The 17,523-nt window shown below is 39.7% G+C and overlaps 2 protein-coding genes across 5 annotated transcripts in view; one reads left to right on the top strand and one right to left on the bottom strand.

Moving 5' to 3' along the window:
• gramd1a (GRAM domain containing 1A) overlaps window positions 1-10,673 on the top strand; it is a 43,304-nt gene extending 32,631 nt beyond the window's left edge. For 3 of the 4 annotated variants that reach the window (XM_022212024.2, XM_022212026.2, XM_022212027.2), the window contains 8 exons: window positions 467-609; window positions 2,238-2,341; window positions 4,045-4,269; window positions 4,675-4,759; window positions 6,162-6,173; window positions 7,740-7,847; window positions 8,738-8,858; window positions 8,995-10,673. In XM_022212024.2, the coding sequence (XP_022067716.1) occupies window positions 467-609; window positions 2,238-2,341; window positions 4,045-4,269; window positions 4,675-4,759; window positions 6,162-6,173; window positions 7,740-7,847; window positions 8,738-8,858; window positions 8,995-9,096 (900 nt within the window). In that variant the 3' untranslated portion in view covers window positions 9,097-10,673. The remainder of the gene's footprint in view (window positions 1-466; window positions 610-2,237; window positions 2,342-4,044; window positions 4,270-4,674; window positions 4,760-6,161; window positions 6,174-7,739; window positions 7,848-8,737; window positions 8,859-8,994) is intronic. The other variant, XM_022212025.2, reaches the window with a different exon arrangement.
• A 1,705-nt stretch (window positions 10,674-12,378) lies between these two features.
• The window catches only part of scn1ba (sodium channel, voltage-gated, type I, beta a), a 29,535-nt gene continuing 24,390 nt past the window's right edge, over window positions 12,379-17,523 (bottom strand). Inside the window, exons 5-6 of the mRNA XM_051956788.1 lie at window positions 17,444-17,515; window positions 12,379-16,289 (exon numbers count right to left, since the gene is read on the bottom strand). Of these exons, the coding sequence (XP_051812748.1) occupies window positions 17,449-17,515 (67 nt within the window). The 3' untranslated portion in view covers window positions 12,379-16,289; window positions 17,444-17,448. The remainder of the gene's footprint in view (window positions 16,290-17,443; window positions 17,516-17,523) is intronic.

Genomic DNA, 17,523 nt, shown 5'->3' with positions numbered 1-17,523 from the left:
TAAAAACAGTGAAATTACCTAGAGTATATAAATATGATCTAGATAATGATCGATATATGGACAAGTATTAAAAATAATGACAGTTTTTTTGATTAATTAGCAATGCTTGTAGTTAATAAATGCTGTTTAAAAAAACACATTAATTCAGCGTTTTTGTTAAAGTACAGCATGTAACATACAGCCAATGGCAGGTTTATAGCAGAAGTCTACATCCTCTGGCTCAGACTGACTGTTGACCTGCTGTGACTGGGTAATTCATTTCAGTTTGTTATACAGACGTAGCAGAACAGCACACCACTGCTGAATGCTCATTAGCTGTATTATCTGTTGTATTGTTTAATTTCTTCCAAAAATCACAACTGATAAATAACTATCAGACGGGTCACTTTAAGGTTTTTGTGGTTGAATCAGGGTACGGTGGTGCGTTTGCATACCGTTAATTAGCCACTTCTCCTTCTGTTTGAAGACGTTGCATAAAAGCAGCGCCCGGGGCGAGTGCTACGTTGTGGACTCAGAGGTCATCACCTCAGGCATCCCTTACCAGGACTACTTCTACACGGTCCACAGATACTGCCTCACCTCCATCAACAAACACAAGAGCCGACTCAGGTAGGTTTGTTACCTCTTGGAGGGATTCTCTTGACTTCAGACAGTGAAACCGGTCAAAACAAAGAACTAAAGCGTCACATTCAAGGCTTCCACTAATGCTTAAAGATGTAGCGACCAGACCACAGCAAGATCTTCTCACTATTCTGTTGAAATGAAGTCATGACCCAAAGTGCTTCCCAAAAGAGCAACGAAAGTAACGTTGCAGACTGACCTCAGCAAATTTAAATGTTGAGGTTAGGAACTTAGAACAGTAATTACTATTCAAATTTACCCATTTCATTTAAATAAACATGAACCCTCTTAACCTCAAGACTTGCAGGTGAGTCTGAAAGACACATTTTCTTTAATAAAAAAAAAAAGAACCCGACAGCATTTGTCAGCCAGTGTTTCAGTGTTTCGACAGAGCAGAGAGCAAACAACAAGAGAGACAGAGGAAAATAAACGTACTGGATCAATAAAAACACTGCAGTATGGCTCAAAAATACAGCCAGTTATAGAAGGATACATTCAGGATGGTGAAAGGTATTTTACACTTGATGTGCAGACAAGTGTGACAAAGTTTGAGACTGTAATCTGTAAATCATGAACTATTTATAATACTGCTGGTAACACCTGTGCACATTGATTTTTTTTTTTTTTTAAACTTCACAATATAATCAAAAAATCCAATCTTTTTTGATTACCGACATTCCTATAATCAAAATCAAGTGTCTGTTTTATATTTCACTGCCATCTTCACCAAAGCCCTGGTGCAGTGATGCTCCTGCCACACCTGTAACACTTCAGAGTAAAGCACCATCAACAATGATCTGACTCTCTGAAATGTGTCAAAACATCTGAACTGTTTGATTGTACCCCATGAACAACAGTCGATGCTGTTTCTGATGATGATCCTTGACAACATTAATGACCAAGAAGAGAACATAACTTCTACTAATGATGTATACTAAACACAGTCAGGATAAACTGCTGCAGCATCGGTTACACAAATCCAGCAACGCCAGAGGAGCCTGAAGCGAATAGAATCTACTCATATTTTATACATGTATATAAATGCTTTCATTTCCATTCTTTTTTTTTATGCTTTTATGTTTCCTCACCTTTGCAGATCTTAAACATAATGTATTGACTTGATGACACTTCACTATAGCAGCACAATGGGGTTGAAATATCCTTGCTGAGTCTGGACGTCAGCATCTCCGGATGAGAAAGAGCTTTTCTTAGCATTTTGCAGCAAAATTCAATGGTCACAGAGGAAAATAAAAAAGAGGCACACACTCACATGTTTCTGCACTGACAGTAGTTTCAATTCACTGTTATGTAATGTGGCCACAAGACATGCTTCATTAAAGTAAGGGTTGTAAACGTCTCACTACTGGTCTTTTTTTGGACCCTTTTTCTATTACTACTCTGAATTTTTTTTAAAAAAAGGAATAAACTAAGCAAATTTAATTGTTGTAGGTCACAGAAACCCTCCTTGCAGTGTGTTTTATGTAGGAAAATGTATGTATGTAACGTGCTCTGTCTGCCCCTCAGACTAACTTTTCATTATTAGAAACTGGAGGGGGAAAAGTCTGAATGTCTGCACACGTTTTTGAACAGTGCATGTTTGCTCTTCGTCTGCCCAGAGTTTCCTCAGACATCTGTTATCGGAAGCAGCCGTGGAGTCTGGTGAAAGCACTGATTGAAAAGAACACCTGGAGCGGCATTGAGGAGTACTACAGGCACATGGGTGAGTCACATGATCGGCTGCCTCCAGTGTGTCTGCACAGAAACTGAAGTGATCCCGTTGGGCCGATTTGTATATTACACACTTGGTGTAAAACCCAAACACAGTTTCATGTTTCACATCGCAGAATATTGAGCGTTTGTGCCTTCTGGCTTTAATATGTTTGCAGTTATCACTTATTTGTATTAACAGTGTTTGTATGAGCCACTTGTACCTTCACTTTTAACATAAACAGAAGATAAGAAACGGTTCATTTGGTTTCTCCACACATTAACCCTCTGCAAGCCAAAAACCTTGCTGCCAGGTTTGAAAGACTTAAAGAACAGGATTTTCAGCTTTTTGACTGCTCAATGTGACATGCTGTTTTGCTGACACTTGATTCTACATAACTCAGTTGAAATGTTGCCAAAAAATATTTTGCAGGAAACAGATTCTACAAAGATAAATAAAATTCTGCGCCCTGCATACAAACTAAAAAGCCATGACTGACTCAGCAGCAAACAGTCACATGGGGAAAATTCTGAGAGTTTTCAACTGAACTGGCAGCTGTGTGCAAGTAGAAATTAAAAATGCAAGTATAAATGATCTATAGTAAGTAGGGTTGACATTTTTTTTCTGGTATTGGTAACATCTGTAGGCCTCTGATAAAATGTCAGACATGTTGATTCCAGGTTTTTTTCAACTATTTCTCGGCCAACTCTGCATTTTTCATTCTACTCTTTTGCTCCTGTGTGTGTCGTTTTAGAGCCGTGCTGCATTTATTTTATTGATCCAGTATGTTTTATTGTCCTCTCAGTTTCTCGTCTCGTCTCTGCTCTGTGGAAACGCTGCCTGCCGTTCATCTGGAAACTGAGTTGTTGGTCACAGCTTAGTCAGTTCTGAAGAATCAGTTGCACAGAGGAGTGATGAAATTTTTGTTTTATTTCCAGAATCTGTTGCAAATGCTTTATTTCTGATGAATTTTTGAACAAGACATGTAGAATAAACCATATGTCAAATTATTTCAGTTTTTGAGGTTTCTAACTGATTTATGAAACCTACAATCGGAGATTACAAATCTGTTTTTTTTTACTGAAGTGCTAATGACACAACATGGTTGTGTTTGGTTGGTAGTTAAAGCTGTAGTAACCATTTAGTAGTTATGTATTTGCAAGGGCGTCAGTTTGTTTTTAAAAGTGGGGGGGACGGAGACCACAGCACTTTGAGAAAATGTCGAAGAACAGCGGCAAAATACCACAAGCTGGGCTCGAACTCACAACCACCGCACCAAAGGCGGAGGCTCAAGCTGTTGAGCTATCGGTAGAGGGGTCTGTGGGCCGCTATAGTACTAATTCTCCCGGGCCGAAGTTTTGCCCCTGCACGCCTCTGGTCGGAGCTTCCGCTTGGCACAGGCGCAAATTTAGCATCTGCGCGGGTTTTTTGTTTTTTTTTTTTTTAACCTCACGAAGGTGTGCTGCGTGTCTGTGCAACTCTCGGCCGACTGCGGATGGTGCGTTTAGGAGCGTCGGAATTTTCTATACTACTGAAAATAACTGGGTTTACAACGGCTTACATGTGAAGAATTTGAATGTGTTGGAGACAAACTGATCCCTGACAAAAAGTGGGGGGGGGGACACGTCCCCACCGTCCCCCCCTAAACTGACGCCTATGTGTATTTGCCTTCTAGTGTTTTGTGTATTTAATGTCCTCTATCTATTTGCGTGCAGAGAGCGAGGTGTGCAAGCTGGAGACGTTGCTGCAGTCGGAGGTTTCCGTGGTGACCACAGGAGAAGCGGTGGGCGCAGACGCCGCCAAGACGCCTCCGGCTTTGCGCCGCAGAAAACGAACCTGCTCACGGCGGCAGGGCGAGAGGGAGAGGGAGGGAGGAGGTCTCGGCTCCGGAGACCGAGGCGACAGAGGAGTCGGAGAGGACCGGGACCGAAGAGAAGCTGGTAAGTTTTTGGAGTTTTATCCTCAAGCCTGAATCCTTCCTCTGTGCAGCTCTGCCCTCTAGTGGCTGTAAGAGGAGTTACAGCACTGTTGTAAGCCTATCAGTTGTTTATCCATGTTCCCTTGTGTTCGTCTGTTTACCTGCTTTTCCTGGAGAATCGCTGAGTGTCTTTGCACATTACAGATCAGTGGAATAGTTGGTTAGGACTTTGGAAAAACAGCATTGTTTCCTTCTACTTAGATATCAGAAACTCCAGTTAAAACCTTTTAAACTGAAGTAAAAAGGTTGACAGCAACTTCCAGACAAAATCAAAGGCACAGAAGACATGGGAACTCACTGAGGTGATGTTTTTACGATTTGGTAATATAAAATATATTTCTAAGTGTCTGTTTCGTTGCTCTTTCAGGTGCTCAGTACATGAAGCTGGGAGAACGTTCACGCAGTGGAGGACACAACAGTATTTCCACCATCCTCCTCATCGTCAGCTTCATGTAAGCTCCTATTAATTTGTCCTCTAAAAACTGCAGACTTTCCCTACTCTGAGCTTCTCCTTAGCCCGTCTTTGCAGCATGTTTTATGCTTTTTTTCCCACATTATTTGTATGAATGAGTTACTCAGACAGGACATGAGATATTTTCTTACCTGTACTGGACTACTGGTGTTGCAGTACCAGAATTTCAACTTTAATGCAGTACTACAGCAAAAACCTCAAACATCAAGAAAAGCGATTACATATTACAGGTATTTATTCATCCATTAAAAAAATGACATGTTCAATACAAGGTATAAAGAAGCTATAAAACAGCTGTAAGGTGTTGGTAGATTTCAGTATGTTATCAGAACTCTAAAGATCATCTCTTTACACGTCTTTCTACATGTCTGTGCTGTTTAGTTAAATGTCTTCACTATAGAGACAAAACAACCACAACAAGATCAAACTGTCCCAAAGAGACACAAAATAACGGAGAGGAGACACAAAACAGTAAAAATAAGGTGCAAAATGACAGAAGGGAGAGGGGGGAAAAATGACAAAGATGGATCCACAAAAAGACAGAACTCTCCTCACGAAACATAAAACGATCAAAACAAAGCTTAAAATAACAAAAACAAGACACAAAATGATCAACAGTGTACAAAACTGAGCCACAGAGCAACTCCAAATAGCAAAAACAAGACACAAAATCACTTAAACAAGACATAAAATGACAGAACAGTAGAAATGTACGTTCAACTATGAGGTGGGATCAAAAAGTTAAGTCTGAGATTGTGCCTGTTGACCAAAACCAAAAACCGTACCTGGTTTAAATTTAGTAATCCCCATCAGAAGTCCTTTTGCAGTGATACTCTGCTCCCTGTGCTCCTGCCACACCTGTACCGCTGCTTAGTCCTGTTTTATACACGTGAGGCACCCTCTGCGACGAGCTAAATCTCCTTAACTGAAATAACGCCATATTTTGTTTGGACGATCAGTAAAAACACTTGTATTTTCAACCTCATCTCTGGTTTTTTCACCGTGAAAGTAGATTATGAGAGTAAGAAAAAGCTGTTTGTACCCACAGAGAGTGAAGCAACATACAGGAAATATGACTTCTGTTAAAATAGTCATTCTTGAAGTACTAAAATTAAAGTAGTATAGGAGCATGTGTCCTTGCATTTAACCTCCTTCCTCAGTAATACAGTGCGTCCCTCCTGTATGCTGTGATCAAATCCCTGCTTTGATTGTATGTTTCTGATGACATTAGCTCTCTGCTGTCTCTGTTCTATCCACCTCTGAATGTGTCGTCCTCATTCAGACTCTCTGGATACCGATCTTCTGCATACTAACAGCTTCTTAATGCCTTTTCTTGCTATTTCTCTTTTCCCGCTCCTCTCTGCAATACTTCTTGTGCATAGGATCTGTATCAGGTTCGTATGAGAGCCTTTGATTTCACACCACTGGCTGCAAAAATGAAAATATTCTTACAGGAAAAATCCACAGTTTGCCTTTTCTTAAAACGCTATTAGATTAAATGTGACGTTGGAATGCAGCACAAACTTGTTTCCTATTCGTTTGGCACAAACATTCAGATGCTTGCTGTGGTTTCTGTAGTTTCCAGCCAATAATCAATAATAGACCGCAGTGGAGCTCTTTTCTGTGGTTCTTGGACAGAACCCACATTTTCTTCTTTAGGCTGTAATAGATGCTGTTTTATTGTCAAGTTATGATTCAGTTTGGATTACGCAAAAAAAAGTGACTAACAAATGTTTTTGTCACATGATTTATTTATTAGGTTTTTTGATGTATTTTCAAAGATGCTGCAGTTATTTAACTAAAATTCCGGCAGAATCGTTTAAAAAAAAAAATGTCGTTCTGTTGTGTAGTTTGAAAAGAAAACGGCAGATGGTATAATAATTTTTTGACGTGTGCATTCATGGTGAGCGCCTCGACCCTGTTTATTATTAAATCTATTATCAAAAATACAAAAAAATAGATTTTCCTCTCTTCAGATGTAAAGATTTTTTTTTTTAATTGGCTTGGTATGACTAATACAGAAATTGATGTAAAAAAAATATAACCAAACATGATTATAGAACACATCTTTAAAGAACTATATTTAATTTAAAATGAAAAGTTAAAGAACACAAAATCAAATCTTGGAATTTTGATATATGTTTAGAAATTAAATATTTTTTCCTTCAGTCGAACCAAGAGTTCTCAATAAATACATTATTTACTCTGTAAGACCCAAATATAGAAAAAATGAGCAAATGAATAAAGAAAAATAAAAAAATAGTAACAATATATAATCCGAAATATAGAAGAAAATGGGGAAAAAAACCAACACATGCACACACACACACACACATATATATATATATATATATATATATATATATAAAGCAAAAATAATCTGTCTGTGTATATAAAATAAGATAAAAAAATGAAACTGATGTATTTCTGCAGCAGTGGGTTTTACAGGGTTAAAACCATTTACTCATTCTCGTGTATATTTTTATGTAAGCGCTTTCATTGATTAACCGTTTTACGTCTGTATTGTGCAAACTTGTATGTGTGACTAGCAGTGCGAGTACAATATAGATCAGTTATATTCTCTACTTTTTCCAGAACCCCAAAAACGTAGGTTTCAAGCGGTATGCGGAAGACAATACTTTAAACATTTAGTCAGTAAAACATTTCCCAATCTTGAAAAAAGCCGTTCTCTTCACTCTGCACACAGCCTATAATGTGGCTGCATTGCATTCTGGGTTATTGAGGCCTCCATTAGTGGAGAAGTGAGTATTTGTGCCAGAAAAAAAGTCTTTATTCTGTTGTAAAACTGGAGCCAACGGTAGATTTTTCCTGTAACAAACCCTGAATTACTTCTCATTTTGTTCTGTGAGTTTTGCTGTTCGTGACGTTTTGAATCATTTGTCATCGTTGTTCTGTGAGTCGGTGAAAGTGACGGCTCTCGTCTCCGTCTGTTCCGTCAGTCTCGCGGTGCTGGTGGCGCTCAACATGCTGCTGTTCTACAAGCTGTACGCTCTGGAGAGAGCCGCTCATACACTGGAGACGTGGCACTCCTACTCTGTTGCTGACAGGTAAACACTCTCCTCTGTTTTCCACACAAACGCAGGCTGTTGTTTCCGTTCCTCTCGGTAAGCAGAATTGTTCCGCTAATTGGTGTTTGGTCTGAGTCCCTCTTGTGGGATCTGAGGTTTGTAATGTCTCCCAGAGCTGGAAGTTACTGCATACTGCAGCATATCTTTTCTTCCTTTCTCTGTCATTTTGTGTCTTTGTGATTATTTTGGTTTCTTTGTGGTGGTTTTGCACCTCTGGATGGTTATTGTCTCTTTATGGTCTTTTTTCATGTGTTATTTTGTGACCTTTTGTTATTTTTAATTTCTGTGTCAGTTGTCTTTTCTCGTGTGTGTGTGTGTGTGGTCTTTGCGTCTCTTTGTGGTCTTGCATCATTTCTTTGTGGTTATCTTTATTCTCTTTGTGGTAATTATTACTCTCCTCTTGGTCGTTTAGTGTCTGAGTTAAGTTTCAGTCCGTGATTCTTGTCTGTTTTTGAAATTGTAATTCTGCATGCCGTTGTGGTCTTGGTCTCTTTGTGATCATTTAGTCCTTCTTTGTGGTTGTGTTGTGGCTCTTTGTGATGCTATTTATTCATCAAAAGTAATTTTTTTCCCATCTCTTTGTGTTTATTTTCAGTTTTGTGGTAATTTAATGTGTCATGGTCATTTTTTGGTTTGTAATCATTTTGTGCCTCTTTTGGTGTTTTTTTTTTATATATATCTCTTTGTGGTGGTTTTGTATCTCTGTGCAGCCTGTGATTTGTTTGCAGTTAAATTATAAATAGCAGCTAATCGATAACCAGTTAATCATTATCACCTGTAGCACTGACTCATAGCTATAGATAGATGGATGCTTTTTTTTTTTTTTTTAATCCTGACGTATTGACTCCTTCCTCCTTCTCGTGTTTCAGTCCTTTGCCTCAGACGGCAGGAGAGTGGGCTCAGGTCTTACAGCTGCAGCGTCAGTTCCATCAGGCTCAGCTCAGTAAGTGGCAGCAGATCCTGCAGTCCTCCGTCACACTTCTCGACCAGGTAGGTGTTCCTCTGCAGCCAGAACGCATCATTAAAACGCATGCATGGCACAAACTGCTTGGGCACAGTGTGCTGGGTCGTCACTATGTGTTTCTCTGCCTCTCTCTGACCTCCCACCTCCCCGTTCATCCCCCAGATGAAGCAGTCTTTAGAGAAACTCCACCGGGGCATCGTGGTCCCGGAGGTGCAGCAGGATGCGTCTGCAGACACCCTCTCAGAGTCGCTGACTGAGGCCTGAGCCCCGCTTCCTCGGGTCGACACCCCACCGACTGTCCCCCACCTCCCAACACCCCCGCTGGACCGGTAGAGTAGAACCTGGGGGGTCGACTTGGATCAGGATGCTGTCTGTTCTCTTTATGTCCAAATCAAAGACCACTGTTGACTGGGACATGCAGGGGAACTACCCAAAACTCTCCTTGCCTGACTGACTTGAATTGTTCGCCTTTAGCCTCAACGTCAGTGACTGGAAGCTATCAGGACCACAGCAATAATTTACCCCACAAATCATCTGTATATAGCGTGGAAACAGGTCACTGGTGGACCGATTCAGACCATCCACTCCTCAACGACTTCATGACTATCACAGATCTCCTCCTCCTCTGGTCTGCAACATTTCATAGGCGATTCCGGAAGGTCATGGGAACAGCTGGACACCTTTGCCTATAGTAAACGCCTGCTGAAGGAAAAAGGTGGCTGCAGTCAGGAACAAACACCAGAAGGAGGCGACAGAACGCCTCTCTGGAGTTAGTTCTGTAGTGTGGAGCTTTTCAACAACACACTTTAGTTTTCACCCTTCTTTTTACATGCAAGTTACACATCTGAGACCTAAACACACTCCCACTTCTCCCAGTCCTGTCGGGTTTTATGTTTTGTCCACAGCAGTGCATTCTCAGACCGTTACAGTATTTATTAATACCTGAAGTTCTGTCCTGCTCTGGAGACGTCACGTGGTTTCAGATTTGCTGTTGCGATTCAGACCAACCGGAGCTCCACGATTACTGGTCACAGCAATAATGACAATAGTGATTCTTTTGAATGTTTCAACAGAGTAGTATATAATAATAATTAATAATAATAATGAGTCGTGTGTGTGAATGTGTATAGAGGCAGTGAAAAAACAAGCAAAGAACATTTCTGGTGTTCACAAGGAGTCATCGCTGTTACATTTTCAGATTAGTTTTTGAAGAGTTCTCTTTGGCTGCTCGCTCTTCTTTAACAGTTCAGGATTTAGTGTAGATTGATCTAAATGTCAGCTACTTTTGTGTCCATCTGGGTCGACCGTTTCAAAAACAAAAGGACCAACGTGGACTTTGGTGAAGAAAAAGGGAATCTCTGTTTTGCAGTATTGTTTTTTTCATTTTCTTTGTGTGTTTGTAAGATTAATCAGACTCACTCGTCTTCTTTTTATTCATTTGCTTTTTCATTTTCTATGACTTTGTTGCCTGTTGTATTCGTTTTCAAGCCTGTCCTCTCCATCCACTTAACTCTGGCCTCGAATGATGTGAAAACACCCATCTGTGCTTTGTTTTTCTTCCCATCACTCGACCCCCACTCTTCCTCTCTTTGCTCCTCCCATTCGGCCGCCCGCTCTCTCTCTTTTGAAACGGTGGCATCAGAAGCTCTTTGGCCTGCTGTGCATGGCCGATCGGACATCCAAAAGGTGTAATATTTATTTAGGGAGGGAGGGAGGGGAAGACTGATGGGGGGGGGGAAGAGAGAGAGATGGGCGAGGAGCAGAGATGAGAATGTACTGTAAAGATGTGATTGTACACCACGCCATGGAGAGAAATGAAAAGTTCTAAAACATGCAACAAACTCGCTTGTCTTTTTGTGTCTTCATTTTGAAAAGGTTTGGGTCAAATTCTGCAGTAGGTTGTGGTGGAATTATTAGTTTTGCTTTTAAGTGTATCTCTTTGTTCAACAAATACAAGAAACAGTGTTTGAAAGGCCAAACATTCAGAATGTTCAGTTTCCTGAATATTCCTCATCCTCTCCGCATGCTGAATTGTCCTTGGGCAAAGCACGGAATGCAAAGTTGCTCTTCATGGAAGCTCTGTCGCCATTGGTTTGTGAATGGATGAAACACATTGCTCAACGCTTTAAGTACCACTGAGGTAGAAAGGAACTATAGGAGTGCAGACTGTTTACATGAAAGACAAAAACAGAAAATGTTTGAGAAATCAAAGCCAGAGAGGGTTTTTTTTTTGTACTTTTTGGCTTAAAAAATATATATGAAAATAGATTCATCCAGTTTAGGTGTTTTCCTATTGGCCTGAAAAGTGAAGCCAACATTAAAAACCTGACAGCTGCAGTTACTCAAATGTCCACTTGAGACTCCACAAGTTGGTCAGACCTCCACAGTAAAGCGCTAAAACAGAATAATACATGTTTAAAGTGTGGTATAAAGACACATTTTGGCCTTTATAGTTAAATTCCCCATTCATGATGACAGTAAAGTAATGATTTTTTTATACAGAAATCATCAGTTTAAATTGTGTTAAAGGTTCCATTTTGTGTTCATTTTTAAAAAATGAATGAAAGTCTCGTATCTATCAGTTTTTCAGCTGAAACACCACAAAGATGACTGATGATGCTTGTAGAGCTGGGAGGCTATCTAAATGTGGGGGAGGATAATAAGCATCTTCATATCGAAAGCTTTTCTATCAACCACAAAACACAATAAAAGTGGACATCCACCATATATGCCCTTTAAAAATCAACAGCTTAATCCTGGCCACGCCCACTCCTCACAGGTTTGAGGGTGCGTTGCTTAATTACACTTAACAAAAATATAAATGCAACTCTTTCATTTTTGCTCCCATTTTTTATGAGATGAACTCAAAGATCTAAAACTTTTCCACACACACAATATCACCATTTCTCTCAAATATTGTTCACAAATCTGTCTTAATCTGTGACAGTGAGCACTTCTCCTTTGCTGAGATAATCCATCCCACCTCACAGGTGTGCCTTAGACTACCCACAATAAAAGGCCACTCTGTATTCTTGATACACCGCTTTATCCTCACTTGGGTTGTGTGGGGTGCTGGAGCTGGGATTTGAACCGGGGATCTTCTTGCTGCAAGGCAAAAGTGCTAACCACTAGACCACGATACAGCCCACTGTACATTTCAGAGTGGCCTCTAAATTATTCCCAATGTTGAATCACATCCTGAAGTATATGTACATGGTTTATTCTTAGACATTACAGTCATGTCTCCACTGTAACAACACCTCCAGTAAAACTAGTACAACTTACCCTACTTTTCCCTAATGGTGTCTTTGGAGAACTTTATTCTACCTTCGTGTCGTCCTGCAGGTCAAAATTGACCCGTTTTAAAGTTTGAAAATGGGGGAAAAAAATTAAAAAAAAACTTCCTGCTGAAAACATTACTAGAACCTTGCAGAACTTTCTCAGAACATTTTCAGAACAAAACAAATTCTAAACTCAACGGTGAAATGTGAAAAGTCAAAGCAGCATTTTCGTCTTGTGTTGAACAAACCAGCTGGACTCGCAGGATTTTCTCAGTAGAACTTTATTTGTTTCTGTGTATTGCGTTACTTTGTTTTGGCAAGCAACATTTCCACACCTACACATGAGATGAAAACGGCAGTTTTACTTGTCGCTGAAAGAAAACATGTGGGGCCAGGGCTAGCTTTTGGTCCACCGGTGCAGGAAAAACAACTATTTGGAGGATGTAAAACTCTCAGGAAGCAGTGTGTGAACTTTTTAAAAATCTTTTCTTTTACACATGTTTAACTTTTCTGTTTGTACTGAAAAAAGAGTCGTCAGAAAACCTGCTGTTATTCTGTATTGGCTTGTGTTTGACGGTTTCTCACCTCAAAGTGCATCAAACTCGTACAAAAGAGACGAGCAGTAACGATGCTAGACGGCAGTGTTCAGCTGCCATCTGGTGTAGTGGAAAAAGAAGCAAGTACAGCTGCTTTTTCTGTTTTTGTTTTTTTAAAGATCTGCTCCTTTTCCGTTTCGGTTTCCACTTGGGGAGGCACACCGGACAGGTTTGTGGTACGTTTGCCCACGGCAGTTAGAGAATAGCTAATAATAGCCCTTAAGTTTCTGTGAAGACACTAAGATGTGAACATGTGTGTTGGTGGAAATGTTTCCACGACGCTGTTTTGTTTCTCAGCACTGAGGCCTCTGAAGCTCTAATTAGAATGAGTCTCCTGTGTGGAGCAGTTCAGACAGTGCAGCGGCCAAAACCTTCATCTGACCTCGATGGTTTCATGAGCTCTCAGGATGAAGGAAAACACTAGCCTAGCCGCGCTAGACCCAGCTCTTAAGACACAAGGGTCTAGGAATGCTCGACAGGGAGGGAGGCGGGCTAAAAGGTTGTCTTTCAAATCACTCTGCAGCAATTGGGTAGGTATATAACCAATCAGTGCAAGGAATAGGCTGACGTAGTTCCTAGAGCGCCGGATTGTAGCTAAGTCCCATTAGCTTCCCAACCAGCGGAGCCAACTGGTATATTAAGGATTTGCCATATCCCGTCGGCATAAGTCCAAATACGTCTTTCTTCTCAATGAAACACTTCAGTGCCGTCCTTTGTTTATCTTTCAAGTTTAATTTTAGCTTCAGATCTTTAAGGGCTGTGGCCAAAGCCGAGTCGAAAGATAACTGTTTATTGTGCGTCGGTTGTTTCTGTCGTCACTTAGTTACGCCCGCCTTCTGACTCTACACTTCATGGTGATTGGTCCGGCCAGTTTTAGGAGCATCCAGCCTCGAGCCTTATGGAGGGTAACTAGACCCACCCTGGTAGAGAATTAAATTCGTTGCCGTGGGTTGTCTAGCGCAGCTAGGCTAGGAAAACACAGAAACGGCTCAAAATTTAGCTTTAACCCTCTGAACTCCAAGCATCAGTTTTTGTGGCAAGTTTTGTGCTTTTGTTCTGTCTCATTTTTCCTCATTTAATAAAAGTCCTGCACTTTTATGAAGACATTGCAACCATGACTAGAAGAAGAGAGAACTAAGAAATGTCCTTGTGGTCATTTTGTGGTCATATTGTGTCTTTTTATGGTTATTTTGCTTGTGTTGGCAGTCATTGTATGTCTTTTTGTGGTCATTTTGTGTCCTTTTATGGTTGTTTTACATCTGTTTGTGGTCATTTTGTTTCCTTTTATGGTTGTTTTGCATCTGTTTGTGGTCAGTGTGCGTCTTTTTGTGGTCATTTTGGGTCTTTTTGAGATTGTGTTGCACCTATTTGAGATTGTGTTGCACCTATTTGAGATTGTGTTGCACCTATTTGAGGTTTTTACGTGCCTCCTTGTCGACATGCATCTGTTTATGGTCATTGTGTTTTCCTTTGTGGTCGTATTTGTCTCTTTGTGATTGTTTTGCATCTCTTTGGTCATTTTGTGGGGTTTTCTTGTTCCTTTGCGTAGTCGTAGTGTATCGCCTCATGGTTGTTTTGCACCTTTTTGTGGTCCTAATATGTCTGTTTTGCATCTCTTTGTGGGGGGTTTCTTCCTTCTTCCTGTGTGACCATTTTGTAGGATTTTTTTTGTACCTCTGTGGTCATAGTGTGTCGCCTTATGGTGGTTTTGTGTGTTTTTTTTTACATTTGTCTGTGGTCATGTTGTCTTTTTGGGATAGTGTTGCATCTGTTTGTGTTTCTCTTGTCTCCTTACGGATGTTGGGCGTCCATTCATGGTCATTGTGTTTCTTTTTATGATAGTTTTGAATCTTTTTGGTCATTTTGTGAAGGTTTTTTGTACATCATTGTGTTCATGATGTGTCTTTTTGTGGTTGTTGTGCACACTTTTGTGGTTGTTTTGCGTCTTTTTGTGGGTAGTTTTTTGTCTCCTTGTGATTGCTGCATGTTGATTTGGTTATTTTGCACCTTTGTGGATTTTGCTCTATGGATTTGTACCTCTTTGTGGTCATAATGTGTCGCTTTGTGGTTGTGTCTCCTTGTGTTTTTTTGTGGTAGTTTTGCATCTGTTCGTGGGGTGTTTTATCTCCTTGTAGTCGTTTCTCTTTGTGGTCATACCGTGTTGTTTCGTGGTCATTTTCCACTTTAATCTGAAACAGTTGGAGACAAATCCTTTAAAAAAAGTTTCTTGTTTTACAAAAATTATTTTTAAAAATGTCCATTTTTCCAAAAGTTCACAGATGTTACCAACGCTTGAAAAATGGAGGTTCCACATACTATAGATATTTAACGAGTTAATGTTTAATTTGTTCCTTTGCTTTGTGTAAACACAGCCTGCAGTTCAGTGGAAAAGTCCCTGAATTTTTTCTGACGTCACAGTTGAGTCCCTAACAGCTTTCAGACTTGTGTTTTGTTTTTTGTTTTTTGTTTTTACAGAAGATGGTTAGAGTCAATGATTTATTATTAGCAAGTGTTTAAATGAGACATATCAGTAAAATAAAATTTTAAGCTTAGATTTGGTTAATATATTGACAGAAATGCATGTCACAGATAAGTAGTGCAACAGTGGTCAGAAATGTAGAAATATGACAGCTTATAAGGTTTCTAACTCTATCATACGGATCGGTTTTTATGCCTTTTTTACATGCATTTTGGGATTCAGAGGGTTAACTTTCATATCTTACTGTAGCTATCTAGTGCACCTCCCTTCACCTGAGTGCTGCTGAAATCCTCCAGATGTGTAAAGATTCATGCTGAGCCAATGATATAAATGCAGAAGCTTTAGTGATACCTCATTATTACGTCCTGGATTAAAATCTGCTCTCTGATTCTTTCGGTTGTTTCATCAGGTCGATAAACATGTGGATGATTTTAAGGAGTTGGCTGTGACATGAACCTGACATTTGTTTTTCCTCTGATTGTGAGTCGATTTGAGCCTCTTTCACACTGACTTGAATGACAATCGGCAGAAAAAAATCTAAATGCTGATTATTTTTTTTTTAGCATTAAAGCAGATCGTAATGAAGCATCAAATATCAGAACGAGCATTTTGGCTGCTGTGTTTCCTCTGCAGGTTTTTGCATTACATTACATCAACAAATAAGCAGTGGGTATTTAGCTGTTAGTACTGATCTTTTGATTATTACGAAAACTGTTTTAATTTGCACCAAACCCACAGAGGGAACACAGGACTTCTGATGCCAGTGCATGGTGTGTAATGAAATATGACAAAAACATGACAGAAGCGTGCTTTGTTTAGCATGCAAATATTGAATATACAGCCTCTAATATACTCTACATATGTTCAAAGATTATCTGTGCAGACGTATACAGCTATGTACAGTCCAACTCTTCCCCACCCGTGTCCTGTTTGACCTCACTCAGCGAGCTGCAGCTCAGTCCTCTACATCCTGAACAGAAACATCTTCCTGCTCTGTGGGCTTCATGTTTCCATCTCATGGAGAGGATGGTTGGAGGTGAGAGACGGTGCTAAAGTGGGACTGGAACTCCTCAAAGAAGCCGCCTTGAACTCTTCCTTGACCTGAAATTTAAAAAATACAACAACAAAAATAAAAACCACGTTAGAATAATGAAGGGTGCAGACATAATGCAATCACGAAAGGAGGAGATGCGGAGAAATAATTCCACTGAACGTTAAACTAAGTGTCTGAAATCAGTCGCTACTATATTAGAATTTGGCATTGTGTATTCTATCTGAATGTTAAGTTCCAATTGTTTCATCCTATATAGTGGACTCAGTATCCCACAATGCACCGTGAAAAGTGCAATATACCCATCATGCCCTGCATCGAAGGACAATGACGAGAGAGCCAGTTGAGTTTCCACAGATTTCTGATGGCTATTTTTCTCATTTTAATATGTATTTTATAGTCTTGAGGTGTATTTTCTACTGATTATATCTGTTTGTTTATTTGGATGGGACAGTGCATATGCATAATGAACATACAATCTCATAATAGCTTACACAACGTTGCAGTTAATATGCCGGATTCAGCATAAAGTTAAATTGGCTTTTATTTTTTTGTCTTTTTTTAATATGAAAGTGAATTCTTTGTATATTTGGGCTTTTTAAAATTGTTTCCTTGTGTATTTGTGAACAAAGAGAAAGGAGTGAAACACAAAAATAATACTTCCACCTATCCTCAGATGGACATTTGAGGAACTGCAGTTTTAAGGACTTCCATACTGATTTCAGTTTTCAGTGTAGTAGTGGAAAACTGACAAAATCAACCAATGTTCTCAAATATTAGCGCTTTTTTTTTTGTCTTTTTCTGACATTAAACTGGATATTTCAATTGTTTGGGCTTTTGAATCCTGTTATTTGTTTGTGTTTTTGACACTTCTGCATTAGCTTCACTGATTGATTGGTTTTCCGTGGTTACAAATCTAGATTTTATGTAAAAAGTGCCATGAAAGACTGGAAAGTCTCATTTATATCTTCCATGGCTAAAATGAATGGTTACTTCACTATTATAAGATGTAATCAGGCCATTACGATGATAAATGTTTTATGAAAGGATGCGTTCAAAGAAAAAAATCTAGCTTCTCCCTTTTGCGACAATGAAAATGAAATGAAAACAGCAGGTGAACACAAAATGTAAAGTCTGCTTGACACGAAAGAGAGAACAAATGATCAAAGGACAAAGATCAAGATTAGTGAGAATCAAGACCTACCAGTGCTATTCTGCCACTTGCACACCTGCACAATTATCTTTACTTTCCGACGCTATAGCTAAATACTCGGCCCTGGAGGA

This window comes from Acanthochromis polyacanthus, chromosome 12 (genome assembly GCF_021347895.1).
Source record: "Acanthochromis polyacanthus isolate Apoly-LR-REF ecotype Palm Island chromosome 12, KAUST_Apoly_ChrSc, whole genome shotgun sequence".
In the NCBI taxonomy this organism is placed as follows: domain Eukaryota; kingdom Metazoa; phylum Chordata; class Actinopteri; family Pomacentridae; genus Acanthochromis; species Acanthochromis polyacanthus.
Note: the sequence above shows the minus strand (reverse complement) of the source record. Positions and strands in the feature narration are given on the sequence as shown.